The sequence below is a fragment of the Saccostrea echinata genome, unplaced genomic scaffold, assembly GCF_033153115.1.
Source record: "Saccostrea echinata isolate AGI-Se365-2 ecotype Australia unplaced genomic scaffold, CSIRO_AGI_Sech_v1 ptg000009l, whole genome shotgun sequence".
In the NCBI taxonomy this organism is placed as follows: domain Eukaryota; kingdom Metazoa; phylum Mollusca; class Bivalvia; order Ostreida; family Ostreidae; genus Saccostrea; species Saccostrea echinata.
In genome coordinates this window covers 26,911,162-26,929,415 of record NW_026889758.1, presented here as the reverse complement: position 1 = coordinate 26,929,415, position 18,254 = coordinate 26,911,162, and the positions used below count along the sequence as shown (strand labels likewise).

The 18,254-nt window shown below is 32.8% G+C and overlaps 2 protein-coding genes across 2 annotated transcripts; one reads left to right on the top strand and one right to left on the bottom strand.

Moving 5' to 3' along the window:
• The first annotated feature begins 580 nt into the window (after positions 1-580).
• LOC133182600 (cyclic nucleotide-gated cation channel alpha-3-like) lies at positions 581-12,286 on the top strand. The gene is made up of 22 exons (XM_061317447.1): positions 581-765; positions 1,111-1,173; positions 1,425-1,502; positions 2,169-2,270; positions 2,508-2,613; positions 2,703-2,747; positions 2,897-2,978; positions 5,919-6,018; positions 6,101-6,165; positions 6,261-6,339; positions 6,850-6,968; positions 7,358-7,450; positions 7,551-7,647; positions 7,972-8,080; positions 8,379-8,416; positions 8,509-8,618; positions 8,891-8,960; positions 9,112-9,167; positions 9,266-9,414; positions 9,557-9,615; positions 10,488-10,523; positions 11,507-12,286. Exons 1-22 carry the CDS (start codon positions 604-606, stop codon positions 12,284-12,286), a joined length of 2,598 nt encoding a protein of 865 aa, XP_061173431.1. The 5' UTR covers positions 581-603.
• A 3,674-nt stretch (positions 12,287-15,960) lies between these two features.
• On the bottom strand, positions 15,961-18,206 carry LOC133182125 (glutaredoxin-related protein 5, mitochondrial-like). Its single transcript, XM_061316852.1, has 2 exons — positions 17,884-18,206; positions 15,961-16,202 (listed from the first exon to the last, which is right to left on the bottom strand). The coding sequence occupies exons 1-2, from the start codon at positions 18,143-18,145 to the stop codon at positions 16,033-16,035; spliced, it is 432 nt and encodes a 143-aa protein (XP_061172836.1). The 5' UTR covers positions 18,146-18,206; the 3' UTR covers positions 15,961-16,032.
• Between the last annotated feature and the right edge of the window lie 48 nt (positions 18,207-18,254).

Genomic DNA, 18,254 nt, shown 5'->3' with positions numbered 1-18,254 from the left:
ATAAGAGGGTGTATAATAGCTTTTTTGTTTGGTAGTCAGGGAAACGGCACTGTGACAAGAATTACGATGTTCTGATGGTGTTTTGCCGCCTTATATAATAACTGCTCATTACGATTTCACGCATTATATACATGTAAATTATGTACTCCCGAGATGAGAATTGTATTTATGCGAAAAACACTCTCTTAGGGGCATCAACTGTTAAAAGAAAGTGATAAATTCCAATTTGGAAATGGTGAAAACGTAGTTAACCGGGCTCTAAGACGACCCTCGACGGTTATCATCATTGTCAATTTGTCGGTAATTAAATCAATATGACAGCTGTGTATCCTTGAAACTGAGAACTGAGTCTCAATGTTGAGGACCAATCCATTGAACATCAGTCTTTCTAAAGTGTCAATGTATCTGATGTGTCCTTGTTGGGATGATACAAGATACCATATATATAAAATTGTTTGCTTCTTTCTTTCGAAATATTTCTCTGTGATGTTGATATCATTCTTCCATCGCTTTGCAAGGTACGATGTGCTCTTCAATATAAGCGTAGGCTACCTTAAGTATTGGAATTGCGATATTAATCTTCTGATAACGGCAGATCAGGACATGTCGTTACATCATAGTCTATTACTGACTTTTTGCAGGGCAGATTCTACATTTTTGAACGGAAATGGAATTATGGCGGTACCGGATGTCAATGAGAATTACAGTGGTGCAATTGCAAGTGACAATGAACAAGAAAGAGCAGAAGCAGAGCAAGCGAAAACAGTAATTTTCAGTTTTAGTTCTTTTAATTAATTTTATATTCTAAGAATTGTTTATTTTAATTTCAAATTATCTTTTTTTTCCATTGACGCGACATTTTATTGATATATTTTTTTTTACATCACTCATTTTTAAAAAGAAAATAACTATAAAATACATGCATCTTTATATATATCAAGTACTTGATGATCTGTCTTGAAAATGTTCCGAAAGATTATTTTCTAATGAACAAGTCCTTCAGCTTTAAATGGAATTTAAGATAATGTGCCTGGAAATATTAATCTTCCATTTTATAAAATAAAAAAGCTTATCTTTTATGAATATTTCTGGAATATTTGTTACTCGTAGGACCGCGTTTCGCTATGGGATATTGTACTAGACCCGGATAGTGCTGTTGCTTATTACTGGATGGTAAGTTGCTTTTTAAAAATAACTTCAGACTTATATACATGTAAGTAAAGGACACGAAATAGACAGTTGTTTTCTGCTATAAATACAAAGAGAGAAATATTTTAAATCTTCAGATTTAGGCTTAAAATTTTAAAACAACATGCTGTGCTAATAACAAAGAGCATGATATCCATCATTCTGTGTCTTTCTTAATAACCCGCCTCTTCCAGACAGCAATACGTTAGAAGGCCATTGTTTGGTTTCTATTGTAGGCTTTAGTAACCTTGGCTGTGCTGTACAATCTAGCAATTATCATCTTACGGCTCACCTTCTCAGACATGGCAGCTCATGTAAGTCTGCCTCATTCCTCCTATTAATTCTTAATCTTTTCTTAAAATCTCAAAAAGTCTCTTGATGTATAATGTCACACTACTTTGATGCATTCAAATTCAACTGGTTCTGCAATTGCATGCTAATAAATCAAATTTAAATACGGTCGTTTATGTAAACAAATATTTATCAAATTGCAGGTGCACTTTAACAATTGTAAATTTTACTATAGCACATAGTATTGAATGAGCTTAAATAAAGTGATTTGTAGATTGCTCTGCATTTAATGACATGATTGTTTAGGATTCAGGTAGGTTGATTGTTGGAGTTTTGTTTAATTCAAGTTAATAACAATGGTATAAAGGTTTTTACCACGTATTCATTCACTGAAAACACTCAGTTCTAAACTTATATCCAGTTTAGTTTCAAAAATCATTATATTTTAGAAATAAATAATAAGATCAACATGCTATTATCAGTCACCTTTTTAAAAAATTTACACATACCCTTAACCTATTACTCGCAGGTACATGTAAATTTATGTATCTTTTTAGTTCGACTATATTATAAAGTGGATGGATAAAAATTAATTTTGCAGCAAACATTTTCCCCCTTACGTGATTAAAATATAACCAATAATTAGTAAGAATAAAGAAAATATCGAAAGTACCTGCTTTTAATCGCAGTGGGCGTCCATGTTTCTTCTCTTTGACACCATCTGTGACGTCATCTACCTCTTCGACATCATCATACAGTTCAGAGTGGCCTATTACGACGACGGGTGCCTGGTTAGTATACATCTGGTGAAGAAATACAATTATATGTCATCCTAAAAATATACAAGTAATAAAATAAGTATCATGATATTTGAAGATCCAACAATACATATTAGTTAGTGGATATGAAAGGTCGATCTCACTCAAAGGCATGAATAAAAATATTTTGTTATCTTTGCATTCAGGGCTGCAGCCATGGTCTTTAAAATTTAATTTCGTTCAACTCTTTATGTATTTGTCTAATGATAGGAAGTGGATCCTAAGAAGCTCGCTATAAATTACAGAAGTCAAAGCAGATTTGTAGCAGATGTAATATCCATACTTCCACTACAATACACGACAAGCTTCTTATTAGGTAAAATTTTAATAAGTGTAAATCATTCTGATTGAGCTCTCCAATTTCTCATCTTCTAATTAACAGTGTTGTATTTTTACATATTTCAGGTCTTCTTGGTTATGTTTTTATCCATGTTGAGTTCATTTACGTCAGTGAGTAATTTTATGATAAACGTTTAGATTATTAAATACCAGTAATTATAATAAAAATATTGTTATAATGTTGATATGTTTTCATCGAATATATATGTTACCGTACAATAATTAGTATGTAATGTTATTTGTGTCAACTCTTTTTTCAGGCACTTTATATATTCCTTTGTTACGTTTACCTCGACTCATCAAAACATACATTGTTGTCAAATTTTTCGAAGTAACTGATAGGTAAGATTCATTTGTAAATGCTGTAAACATAAGCAAAATTTAAGGAATAAAAATCAAGATTAGTTTTGTATTCCAATTTTAGATTAAAGTCTACATCATGCATTTTCTACAGATATTCACATACTGTTGCTTCCAAACTTTTGAATTACGAACAAACTCTATCTATAGAGTAAATAATTCAGATTTTAAAACAAAATCCTCATAAGTGTTTGTGTTCTTCATCGTATTTCAACTATAGTCCAGCCGGACACATCATAACTAGTCATGTAAATATAGTTCAAAATGAAAACCTAAAAACAATCAGTTTATACGGTCACACAATCAGGGAGCCAGATCCTTCAAATGGCTCAAATTTCTCTATTATGAATTCCTTGGAAAGTATGTTGATGGTGGGCTAAATATGAAGGGGAAGATCTCGACAGTCTGTCAGAATGGATAAACAGTGCTAGAAATACATGTATATATCAAATAATCGCATTATAGACAATTCAAGGGCAAAAATAAGAACTATGAATCTATCCTACCATTTTCAGTAGATCGGACGTGATAAAAAAAATACAATTAAGAAGACTGCATGAAAAATATGTTATGGTTCGAGCTGATCACATTTTAACAATATAGTCTGTTTCGTAAGGCTCATTATTACAACCGCATTTTAGAGGAATTTGGTTTTAATTCCACTCTTGGTAATCCAACTTATACTCACCATATCCTTTCAAAGGATGAAATTCTTCAGAAATCACGTTTCAGTTTTATATTCTTAATTATTAACATTCCAGTCGATGGAAATAAATTTGATTTATCGTATCTATATTGGATTCTAAAACGTCATAAGAATCCTTACAAAAGTATATTGCACCGCGAAGTAAATTTTCAAAGAAGCCCCTATCCTTACTCTTGACCAAAATATTATCTTCTGTGAAGGAGAAACGTCAGACGTACTGTACTACAACATATTCAAGAATCAGTGTAAATCAATTGTTGATTCTGAAAAACTCCAAGAACTTAAGAAAAGTTTGAAATACCAAAACGTTTCAAAAACCTATCACTAAAAATGTATACTTTTCAACTCCTACCACAAAATTCCTTACGATAAATTAAACAGCAAGCTTTTTAACATCATACACAACTTCTTCAATAAAAATGGAATGCATAAATTTTCACATCTTGTGATTGGTCATCTACAAAATAACTTTGTTAAAAATCATTTTGATTCAACATACATTTACTCTGAAGTTCATACTAAAAAGATTCTGGACTTCCTCATTGACAATATCTTATGCAGTGTTTGGAGATCAGGTCTTCCAACAACCTGTTATAATTCTGATAGGCATTAGCTGTGCTATTTATTAGCCGACCTGTTTTTATATTCATATGAAGCAGAATTTATTTTCGAAAAATTCTATATGAGAATAAGGAGACTCTTGCTGTGGCTTTAAATTCAACATTTCGATATCTCGACAACATTTTATCAATTAACAATTTCTTTTCATTCATGCATATGTGAACTTGATATATCCCAATGAACTCGAAATAAAAGATACAACAGAGTCTGCTACATCTGCTTCATACTTGGATATTGAAATTACTATAGACGTTAATGACCAACTAACAACTAAACTTTATGACAAACGGGGTGATTTAAGCTTTTCCATCGTCAATTCTCCCTATATATGTAGTAATCTGTAAGATGTTTATGTCTCCAAACTGATCCGATACTCAAGGGCATGTTTTGAGTAGGATCAATATTTTAAACGAGACAGGCTACTGATAAATAAGTTGATGTTACAGGGTTTTCAACCACTTTGTATTTCTTTTAAAGTCAGCATTTCGAAAATTCTATGGTCCTTATTATAACCTTGTTTATAAATACAACTCGTTGGGTTGTATTTTGACTGACATATTTCATACCACTTGTTAAGCCATTGTTTTATGCCATTTTGATTACGGAGCATTCCGTCTACCTGAAAAATACACAGGGTTCACGGCGGGTGTGAACGGTCGACAGAGAATGCTTACTCCTCCTAGTCACCTGACGCAACCTCTGGGATCCCCAGGGGTCCGTATTTTTCCCTTTTCACAATTCGTATTTTTTAAATGAATTTATGCTTTTGATCCACAGGCACTTGTTTCGGTAATAATTTTTTAACCCATAGTATAATAATAACACAAGGTATCCAACTCCGAATTACACGGAGTGCCCCCCTCCCCCAGAATCGCACTCATTTACACTTTCAGGGGAAATACACTGACAAACTGTTTATACCTATGTTTTCTACGATAATTTATCTATACAACCATATATGGCATGCTTATCTTTATTTTCTTTAGTCTCCGTAAACAGCGTCAAAACTCTGCTCGTCGAGTGGAAAAATCGAATTCAACCATGAAATGGTATGTGCTAATCCCGCACAGAGAACAAAATTAAAAAATGAGTGGGTTTAAAAATTCAAATCCAGTGTTTAAATATTGCACGAGTAAATAGAACTTGTTTACGTCTGATTTTCCCTGAAAACATTACGATGTTTATCCGATGTAATTTTAGTAACAGATTTTTAGCCAATCAAAATCTCTGCGGGATTAGCACATACCATTTCATGGTTGAATTCGACTTTTCCACTCGACGAGCAGAGTTTTGACGCTGTTTACGGAGACTAAAGAAAATAAAGACAAGCATGCCATATATGGTTGTATAGATAAATTATCGTACAAAACATAGGTATAAACAGTTTGTCAGTGTATTTCCTCTGAAAGTGTAAATGAGTGCGATTCTGGGGGAGGGGAGTACTCCGTGTAATTCGGAGTTGGATACCTTGTGTTATTATTATACTATGGTTTAAAAATTTATTACCGAAACAAGTGCCTGTGTTTTGATCACTGTTCATCATCAACATCATTTTTCTATTTTTAATTGATTTTTTTTAATATATATTTTTGCAGTCGAACAAGTACCCCAAATCGAATACGAGCAATAAAACTCTCGCTGTATCTCTGGCTGGTCATACATTGGATTGGCTGTGTTTACTACATGTTATCAGAGGTAAGCTGATTCTGGTACAGAAAATGCACCAAACACTGTTGAGAATTTTAAATTGTTTTAAATGTGCTTATTGTATTTTCAGTTTGAAGGTAGAGGAAGCAATGAATGGGTCTACCCTAGTGGAGAGGAATTCGATTCCTTCATCAGGTGACAAAAATTTCTCTCACTGTGCCAAAAATAAAATAAAATCTATATATATAATTTAGACTAGTTTTATTTATACATTTTCTCATTTTCTTAAGGAAATATATCCGGTGCCTGTACTGGTCGATGTTAATCTTAACCACTATAGGAGAACGCCCCTCCCCTTGCACTGATCTGGTAAGATGATTTAGTTGTAGTAACTTCAATACATGTTCATTTTCTTGAAATCAACGATGCACCAATTTTCCGAGGAAGATATTGGAAATTAATTTTTCTATAGAATTTTGACATCTATCTATAGATGCTTTAGTGTATTTAATTAAAGTATTTAAAAGGTGATACAAGTTTGCGTGTAATTCAATAAAAAAGAATCTACATTTTATAACAATTCTAGGTTTTTCCCCTTCTCCCCTCGGGGTGATTTTTTAAATAGAAACTGACGCTAAACATTCTCCACTAAATCCTGAAAAGATTTAACGAACAAATCCAAGGAATCCGGGATCATTCCTTGATTCTTTTTTTATTCAGTCTCTTTAAAAGACGCTGTTTTACATATATTCATCATTTGCAGGATCAATCTTTTTTCTCACTTTTTGTAAATTTTGAAGGCAATGCCTATCAATATCAAATTTTTCAGCAGTTTATCTCCCTTTTGTGATTTTTAAAATAAGTATTAAATCTCACCAGGAGTACGTATTTACGGGGATGACCTTCGTGATTGGAGTTTTTGTATTTGCTGCTGTAGTTGGCAACGTTGGTGACGTCATCAGCAACATGAATGCATCAAGACAGGACTACCAGGCAAGGTAAATCGAATGTGCTCTTAAAAAGTGTAAATGATTTACAATTACAAACTTAATATAATTAGTATATGATTCTGTAAATACATGTAGTTATAGAAGAAGTAATATCTGAAGCAGTTTAAGTTAGGGTTCCGCATCAAGATGCCGGTGCCCCACCGTAATCCGTCTGTCTCTGTACCGCTAACAATTTTATGTGACGCAATAAACTTGCTTACCTTCCCAGCTACAGACTTCATATATTCAATACATAATTTTAAGGGAAAAAAAATATAGCATACTGCGGGCCCTGTACAATTTTTTAGGTTCTCCAATTAACCTAAATGTACTATAGTTTATTAAATTCGCACAGCTGTATATTATTCGAAAATAATTATCGTAGACACTTTACTTAGGATGGATCAGATAAAATTCTACATGAACCATCGACACGTTCCCGAATCTCTGCAAAACCGTGTGAAGCGATGGGCAGAATATTCCTGGACTCGGTAAGTCAGTACTGCCTTCGTGAAAGTCAGCTGAACTAAGTAGATTTTTGATAATGTGATTAACAAATCAATCTCTTTAATAATGCGTTCATGTCCACAGTACACAAGCCATAGATGAACCACACCTGCTGCAGCTTCTACCCGAGAGACTGAGGACAGAAATAGCCATACAAGTCCATCTCAAAACACTGAAAAAGGTGTTTTCTTCTTTAAATCTTCTAGAGTAATTTATTATTTAAATTTTTTTTCTTGTTTATTTTTACTTCTCATATTTAAACAGTTATTGTAACATTGATTAATGCAGTTTTATGTATATTCTTTATGAATAAAAAAAAATTAAAAAAAATCAAAATGTGTGTGCAAAGTATACTAAATTACAGTATTTTAACAACAACAAAAAAAGATTAAATACATGTACTTTTAAATTTCTCTGAAAATTGTTTGATCAGTCATCGTTCCGCTATAATATTTATGCTTTTAATAAAATCTTGATAATAAAAAAAGATATCACACCTGAGCAGGTGAAGTTGTTTGAAGAGTGTGAGGAGGGATTGTTACGTGAACTTGTCCTGAAGCTGAAGCCGCAGACTTTCTCCCCCAGGGACTACATCTGTCGCAAAGGCGAAATAGGTATCAAAGCTGTAATGGGAAACAGGTCATATTTTAGTGTACTACTTTAGGCCTGTTAGGAACATAATAGGCAGGCAACACACAAAGAAAACTGCAAGAAAAATACAACATTGTAATAATTATCAATTTCATAATCATCAAAATACAATTTTTATTTTACATGTATCAACAATTCTAGCTCGCGTTATAAATTATTTTATTAATACAAATATATACGTATATAAATAGTATAACAAAAATAAAAAGGAATAACCAGTATTGTTTCCAGAGACTACTGGTTTTTTTCTCGATTTTCTAGGAAAAGAAATGTTTATCATAAACCACGGACAAGTAGAAGTACGTACATGTAACATTTTCTCTGTTAAAGATTTCAACAAGATAAACACACACAGCATAAATATACTAATATTCAAATTTTCTCACGATAGATTTTAGTGCCCGGGCCTGAAGATGGAAAGAAAATCGTCGTGTCCAAATTAGTAACTGGAAATTATTTCGGGGAGATCAGCCTGCTGAAGCTAGATGAGGGTCACAATAGGTCAGAGAGTTATCAATACAGACTAAACCAATCACTCTTATGCTTGTGATATTTGCAAAAAAAAAAAAAAAAAAAAAAAAAAAATTAAATTCTCTCAGAAAATAAGCATCCTCTGACCTAATCTTGCTTAAATTGCGTAGTAAAGTAAAATGACCTGAAATATTCACGCCTCGTTTAACATGCTTTTGTTTATCATGTATTTAATCAAGAGATAAAATGAAACACTGTGGTTCCCTTTCTGCACATGGCTCTATCAGGTTCGTTACTTTCAGGAGAACGGCGGACGTGCGTTCGGTAGGATATTCCGAATTGTTGTGCTTATCTAGGAAAGACCTTACTGCAGTAAGTCGAATTATAAGAAAATTCCAAACACATTTTTGATCGATATGCGTCTCTCTGTTCCTTAATTAATGAAAGACAACAAGAATAGTTTGTTTTAGCATTTCTCTATATCCGAGTCAGTGGATAAGATTCTTTCATTCCTATGCTTTAGGCATTAGCAGAGTATCCTGATGCGAAAAGAATTCTGGAGAAAAGTGCTCGAGAAAGGTAATTTTTTTTATACAGCATCGCTTATATAAAAAAATCTTATAAGTACATGTTTGACCTTAACTATATTAAATCAAGTTAATTCATTTTCATGGCAGAATGCTGAAAACTAAAACAGTAACGAAAATCAAGGACTGCATTGAAGAAGAATCAAAGCGGCCCATCAGAAAGGATAAAAGCAGAAAAAGGAGGGACTTCTATGATGTTGTCAAAACCCCAGAGTTCAAAAGTTTGGCAACAAAACAAGGTACAGATGCTAAAGTTAATTTATTTTTATTCTGATGCCCCAATTAAGGAAAGAATTAGATCATTTGTACCACTTTGTATTTATACACTTAACACAATATTTGAAGAAGAGAAAAAATGAATATGTCTCCTTATTTTTCCAGTTCCTGAAATGGACGATTTGCGGAAAGTAGTTGCAGATTTGAAAAACCTTGGAGATAAGGTAACGAAGCTTTTTTTTAACCAAACTGAAAATATATTCTCAAATTTTATTTATCAATTTCTTTTGTATGTTTTAAAGGTGCTTAGACACAGATTTGAAGTTAATATTTTCTCAAATTTTCTGTATAATATCACGACTTATATATTGCAATAGCATTTCACACGAAAATATAATTAAAAACTTATTTTATCTAGAAATTATTGGAACTACGAATTCCTGGGCGCGTTTGATTAACACATCCTTGCACTTTCACAAATTTTATCTTTATCCTTAATATTTAAGAAAAGAAGCGATTTTGTTGTGTATTAATGAAAAACATTACATCGATCTATAATCCAGAAAATTCAGAGTAGAAATGTTCGAAAGCAAACCCCGTCAGCCCGTGCTCAGTGTTGTGTACAGAGTTTAACAAATTGAATACACCCGTGAAACGTAAACTGTTTTTGTGAACAGGGCACGAGCTCTGTTATTGTTAATGTTTACGATTCACCGGGTGTGTTCAATTGTTAAAGTCTGCACACACCACTGAGCACGGACTGACATACTGTGAGTGGGTTTTGCTTTCGAACATTTCTACTCTGAATTTTCTGGATTATAGTTTTGATATTTTTCATTAATACACAACAAAATTCCCACTTTTCTTAAGTATTAAGAATAAACTTAAAATTTGTGAAAGTGCAAGGATGTGTCAATCAAACGCGTCCAGAAATTCAAAGTTTCAATAACTTCGAGATGAAATAAGATTTTTATGATATTTTAGTATGAAATGCTATAGCAACATATAAGTCATGAAATTTTACAGAAATATTGAGAAAATATTAACTTCAAATCTGTGTCCAAGCACCTTTAAACATTGATATTTCTACTCATAGATTTCGAAGCTACAAGCTGAAAAGGATCGTGATAAGGTAAGTCCACATGCACTTGTATTATATTATGTAAGCATCTGGAAATGTTGCGCCACTTGTATTGATATACCATAAAGTCGAGATCAAGATGATAATATTGGCGAACAAGGCGTGTAAAATGCCTATAGCTTCAAATACCAAAATTTTCATATTCATTTTGGGAACTAATTAGTAACTATTTAGAAAGTTCTAATTTTTGAAAGGTATGAAATTATGACAAACAAAACTTTTCTGCGGAAAAATTCTCCCGGCAAAAATTAATTAAAGGAAAAAAGAATGGGATCTCTTGGATTTGAACCAAGCGATATAAAAATCCCGAGTACCAGTTTTTATCCTTTGAGACTGACACGCTTTATTTTGACCATTACATCACATAACTCATAACGGTTATTATCATACCTTTACTGATTTTTCTCATACATAAAATTAGATTGGTAGATGTGAATGATTCCCTAGAAATCGCTGTGAAAAGACTAATCGCCGTTTTACCGTTCGTTAGTCAAATCAAGTGACCTAATCCCTGCTTCGAAACGTGTATCGATATAATAAAACAGATTTAAGTTTATTATAGAGTTTATTATTAGGACTATTTCCCTCGACTTCGCCTCAGGGAACTGGGATCTTGCTAACTCCCTCAATAATATATTTTGGCATTTAAATGTTGTTTGTGATATGACCCTTGTCTTGGGCTTCAAATATTCCTTGGAAAGATACGAAATTTGTGTCATAAAAGTGTATTTTCAAGGTATAAAGTGGATCCTTGCTCCATGTTTGTGTAAAGCAAAAAAAAAAAAAAAAAGTTTTAACATTTGTGAGATTGTTGAAAATTGTGGCAATTTTACGTAAAGTATACATCAATTTTTTAATTAAAGTATGAAAGAAAATTGTATCATTATTGGGATTAAATTTTTTCACTTTCTTATTTGTCGAACCATAGTCTTTTTTCTCAGCTTGTTCGCCCACCTTCTTTAATTTTGTTTCAGATAATAAGATCACTTAAAAGAAAACTTCAACAAACTGAGAGAGAGCTACAAGAAGCATATGACAAAATCACCTGCTTGGAACTGGCCCTAAATCCTCATCAGCAAAAGAACTGTCCTTGTGATGACGAGTTCTGCATCTCACCTACAAATCAAAATCCAAATATGCGTTTGGAATCTCGCAAACACAGAGTTAACACTTGTTCTCTAGAAACATTACCAACTCAGGACTACAGGGAACCGATTGCTCGGTTACCAATATCTTGTTATAACTCGACAGGGATTCAGACCCTCCCTGCAAGCTACAGGGTACCACATATAAGTAGGGAACTTCCTAATTTGTCTTTATTTCAATTGAGACCAAGAAAAGGCACCTCTGAATCTCGTCAGCAAAATGGGTCAAAGGAATCCCATGATCCCTCTGTTGCAGAGGGATCTAGAGACGTGTCTGACCAGATCAGGACCAGTAGCGGATATTCTAGTGACACAGAAACAATGGCACTGCTTCTTCACACCAGCAGAAACACAAGACTGGAGTCATCTAGTGACCAAAGTGAAAACATTCCAATTAGTACTTCGAATTTTGAAAGTGATAGCACTAGTAGTGACAGCACAGACGACAAGCAATCTTTTTTCTCTCGGGATTTAAATGGAATTGCTTCCTTGAGACAGATTGAACACAAGGCACCGAAAGCTGGCAAAACTGTAGAAAAAATAAATTATCTTAATTCAAGTAATAAGAGAAAGTCTATTACCGTAAGAATGAGAGAGACACCAGTTTGAAGTGTTAAAGAATTAAACTTGAATTGTCATTAAATGAAGTTAACTTCCTTCTAGATCTCTTTCATTTGTCACTATAAAGGAAAGGATGCAACTCATAAGTAATGTGCTTGCTAGTGTTTCAAAGAAAAAATTTGAAGTGTCTTTATAGAGATGGAAAATATTTTCTTCAAAGTGGGAGAGAGAGGGGACAAAAAATGAGAAGCAAAAAAGTACTTGAAAAATGATAAGCGCCCCCCCCCCCCCCGTGCCATTCTTGTGAGTATGCATAGGAAATATGGCTAAGTGACAGGAATCCAAAGCTGAATATCCAAGGTGTCATATATTCCTAGCTTTGGCAGATTTTGCTGTGTATTGGGTTTTTGCCTTCTACTGTAAAGTAAGATCAGACAGTTTGTGAGGCAGCTCCCTTATTTATTGACCAATTTCTCTGAAAATTGGATGGGTTTCTTCTCAAATATGTGTTCAGAAAACCGTATTTCATATTTTTGATATCTAGCCTAGTTTTGGAATTACTGAGGGAAATGTTAAATTAGGCTAATAAATTGGTTACATTGAAGTGCGAATGGCTGTAACTTTTGAATTAGAAGATTTATTAAAAATCTGAGATACAGTTTTTAAGTTCAATCTTTAATCTACCTTGAGGAAAAATGACCACTTTGGAGGGTTAAATACAAAAAAGTTGATTAATAAAATATTTATACACTAAAATTTACGTAATATTTAAATAATTTTTACAGAAGTTATTAATTAAAGTTTAAATTAGGGTGATTAAATAGTAAATTTAACAAGCTTTCAAATGATATATACTTTTATTATGTTATCTTTGGTAATGAAAGAATTACATGCAAATTAAATTCTGGCATTTGGAAACCTTTGGTGTATCCTTGAGTATCAGTTTCATTTGAAATCGGATACAATTTTTGAAAGTGTCCTATTTCTCAATAAATCTTGTGCAATTAATATGAAAATCACATAAAATTTGTCTTCCTACTCACGTGACAGGTTTCTATCGAAATAATACAAATTCAACTTTGTTATGTACTTCCTTGAAATCGCAGACATGTGATTGAATTTAAGCCATTTTTACACTGCATTCAGTATTAATTCCATTAAGGACATAGGATACTCATGTTATAGAATTTTGTAACAGTTTGTACAAGCTTCATTAATGCTAAGACACATTTTTATCGCAAATTTTTCTTATCAACCAGCCTTTTTTTCATTCTCGCCAAAGAAAGCGTATATGGTGTGTAATCTGCAAAAATCATGTGTACGAAATTTTCCACAATTTGGTCCGCTGACCACAGCTGGACAGACTTTACAAAGTTAAGCACATAAGAAAATGTTACATTGAAATAGAATTTACAAAGTTACGCACGTAAGAAAAGATGACATTGAAATACCTTGTCAAATTGTAATATTTAAGCCCACTGATCCTAATGGTAACTTTTACCACGTTATAAATAACATAATCTTTCCTCTTGTGGAATTAGAAAATAAATAACCTGACTTTGATAGGTACCTCTTGATAAGTTTCTGAGTAAGCAGATCCATCCCCATGCGCTTTTTTGTATTTATTTTTTTTTTTAATTTTATATATTTTTATTTATTTATTATTCTTATTATTTTTTTTTTTTGCTTGTCAACTTTTCCTTGGGACGAGAATAAAGGGTCTGCCTCTAGTAATCTTGAAAATAAATCTGCTCTGCAAGGGCATGAAAATAAATAATCTGACTCGAGAAAATTTGCCACCACCCCCCGCCACCCGACAAATGACTCCCTCTTGAACGACATGAAAAAATATGGATTCTATAGGCCTAATATCGGTAGTACATGTAATACAAATACCAAAACCACCGCATGCATCCAACATCACTTAAGAATTATGATACAGTACGATTACACTCTCTTTTATTATCATCATGTATTTTGAAAGTAATACATGTAGTTATACAAGACTATAATTCACATCTAGGTAAGTTTAAGCACTGTGAATTAGTTGTGGAATGCCACTATTCAAATGGGCATCATATGAAAAATGTTTGCAACTCTTTACACAACAAATGCCTTATTCATTCTCACTTTGGACAAATATACACACAAATGTTAACAAGAGGCCCATGGGCCACGATGCTCACCTGAGTCACACTGGCCCTGCTGTATTTCAACACAATTTTAAAAATTCCCCTTTTATTCTTATGTAAAACTTCCTTCTTTCCTCATATTGTGGCCCCACTCAAAGGGCCATGAAATAACCTAACATGAATCAACACAACCTGGGCATGCTTCAATATCTTATTACTTATGTTCTCCAGAAATAAACATGCACTAGGTGAAAACAGCTCCCCGATTTTAGCCTTACTCTAAACCAGGATCTATCATTTAAATCCACAACTTTGGAATGTTTCCATATAAATGCAATTTAGAGTGGTCATGCTATTTTTAAAACATTTTTTCCACTTTATCATCCCATGAATAACTTCAATCTGCCCTTCCCTCTACAAGTAAGAGCCTCAATTAACGTCCCTACGCTCCTTATATACCTCGCCCAAGTCAAAAGTATCTTGCTGTGAACCTCTAGCATGCTGGAGTACCTTACCCCCATACTTTGATTTGAACAAACTTGTATCTACACTGAGGATGACTGTATCTTATTAGTCCCCTACCAAAGAAACCAGAAGGGACTTAAAGGTTTCCTCCTAGTCTATCCATCTGTCTTTCTGTCCCACTTGGTATTAAACACTTTTTTTTTAAATGCTTGCAGATATTGAGCTGATTTTTGCTAAGCGAGTGTATCTTGATGAGTTACAAATTAAGTTTGCATTTAATTCTGCTTTGATGGAATTGCAAACCTTTTTAATTTTTAAGGATTTTCTGCATTTTTCCTAAACGCTTGCAGATATTGACCTGATTTTTTGTATGTGAGTCTACCTCTATAAGACTGAGTTATAGATCAAGTTTGCAATTTGTTCTGCTTCGATGATTTTTGATGGAATTACAACATTTTCAATATTTAATGGTAACCAGATTACAATTGCAGATAGGAGACTAGTATTACTGATGCAATACTCCAAGAATGCTTGTTAATATTACTTATCACAGTCCTCCTGTTCTTCATTGGAAGAAAACATTTTTTACCATATATTCCTATGTAACTATGATTTGAACATAAGTATGATTCAATTGAACAAACTTGTGTTTGAATGACGTGTGGATAACTGCATGCATCTTAATATTTATATTCCTGTCCCTCCTGTTCTTCAGAAGATTTAAAACATTTTGTCCCATATTTCCCTTGTAAAACTTTGATTTCCTATGTGGTTTCACCCTATTCCCGGACTCAATGATTTGAACAAACCTGAATTTACACATGCCAAGAAGCTTCATCTTGTGTGGCCTAGTGATTCTTTGGAAGATTTTTAAATAACCCCTACACAAGTATTACTTTTTTTAAAAAAATTATCTCCCCTTGATAGAGGACATGGCCCTTCATTTGAACAAATTTGAATCCCCTTCACCAAGGATGCTTTATGGCAAATTTGGTTGAAACTGGTCCTGTGGTTCTGAAGAAGATGAAAACTTTATGACGAAAACAACAAATTTTGATGAGGAAAGCTCACTTGAGCCTTCAGCTTAGGTGAGCTAAAAAAAAAAAACTGAAAACCAATCATATCTACATTAAAACATATTTATATTTCATTTTTAATTTGTGGCAAAGCAAAAAATGGCAAAAAAAGAGATAAGAATTATGGGTCATCTTTTTTGTCTAAAAGTGCAGATCGTATTCCAACTTTTTCTAGTTCTTCAACTAATTCTCCATTTTTGTGCATTTCAAGCATAAGATCACAGCCTCCTACAAATTCGCCATCAATGAAGACCTGGGGAATTGTAGGCCAGTTACTGTATTCCTTTATTCCTAAAAAAAAATACAAAAACAAAGTAATTATCATAAATATAAAAATCAGGCATCATAAGTGATGTGTTCAAAAGAGGATAAAAAGCAAAGCATTGTCTCTGATTCAGTCATTCTGGACTGAAACCTTGTGTGACAGTTTTGCACTTTGAGAATTAGCAACATAAATTCAGAAATGGTGTAAATGTCAACTGTAGAGTTATAATAAAAAAAAACCTTTGTAGACAACTGGTTATTTGGACTGACAAAAAGGCAAGAAGGCAAAATAAGTAGGTCCTAAGTGAAAGTCCGAATCTTATATCACAAAATACAAGTGAAAAGTATATATATAAATATATATATATATATATATATATATATATATATATATATATATATATATATATATATATACATATATATATATATATATATATATATATATATATATATATATATATATATATATATACTTAAAAATATCTTTTAATAATCACCTTTATACTTCAAACTGCATGTACTAATCTCCTTCATTAAGGCAAGCAATATTATTCTTTTCAACATCCTTCATCAGTCTTAGTATACTCATTAATGAAAATGAAATGCACTGATGCAGCATTTTCATTCAGTTGCAGTAGTTTAGACAAAACAAAATTAGTGAATAGCTAAATCAAGCTACAATGTATATAGCTTAACAGGTCCAGCACAATCTCTTGATTTAGCTGGACATATAGCTTTATTAAGCTTTTCAAAATAGCTTCGTAAAGCTAAAGTTTAATAAAGTGATTGTATGCTATAGTAGCAAGATCTTCTCATTTGTGGAAAATATCCCTCATACGTGAGATAAAATACATCCTCTTGAGACACATTTTTTCTTGCTTTTTTTTTTGGTGTGAAATTTTTTTGGAATGCATAAGTCCTGCAAGATGATGCTACCAGGTCCAGCACAATCTCTTGATTTAGCTATATAGCTTGATTTAGCTATATAGCTTTATTAGGCTATTCAGAATAGCTTGATTTAGCTATTTTGTCACACTTTTTACTTAAAAATGTACAAAAAGTCGCTTAAAAATGTACAAAAAGTCGCATATTGGTGCAATAATATTCAACCTTGAACTTTTCTGAAAACAATGCATGTAAAAATCACTCATCAAATTGTGTCTCCTTGAGAGACTTTGTACTCAAAGTTCTAAAAGTTTTGGCGCTATATAACGCAATTGATTTGTGACCATACAGTTACTTCTTGAATAAAATTATAAAGGAGGTCAGTTATGGTTAACAAGATAATTGATTGATAATATTTCAGCACAATTAGAAGCAATCATACTTATTCATGCCTCAACGCACATAAGGTAGTGTACAGTTACTCAAACAATGGAAAATCATCTTTTGCTTAAAAGTATTCAAGTGCTGCAAAGTTAGAACTGAATTTGATATGGGTTGCTTTCTTGATAGTACATATATATATATGAATGGTCAAACACTTGCAACTTTTTGTCTATTTCTTACAGAAAACATTTTTGTGAAAAACTGAATATAAATAGCTTTATCAAGCTATTTTGAATAGCTTAATAAAGCTATATAGCTATTTCAAGCTATATTAGTATATAGCTAAATCAAGAGATTGTGCTGGACCTGGCTTCTACCATACAGAGAAATGTAACAAAACATTCTACTACCAGCAATCAGTAGAAAAGACACTAACCTTGTCGAAGATTAGCGTCATCGAGGACGTTATATGAATCATAATCCTTAACACCATGAAAATTGAATATCTGCACTACTGCGTTGCTGAAGCCACACTGTGGGGCTGCTGGAGTTCCCTTCATAAATACAACTAGTTTTTTATTCTTAACAAGTCCGTCAATATATTCTTTACTTCCCGTATCAACAGAAAACCGAGCTGCCAAGATTCTGGAAAATGATAAGGTACCTCTAGAAATACTTTTTCGAAATACGTTCATCATTGTGCAACCTTGCCTGCCTCCGACCTAACAACACTTCCGTATTGAACATCCGCGTTCCTTGATATAAGATAATCCCAATTAGAATCAAATTTTAAGTAGTATAAAGTAG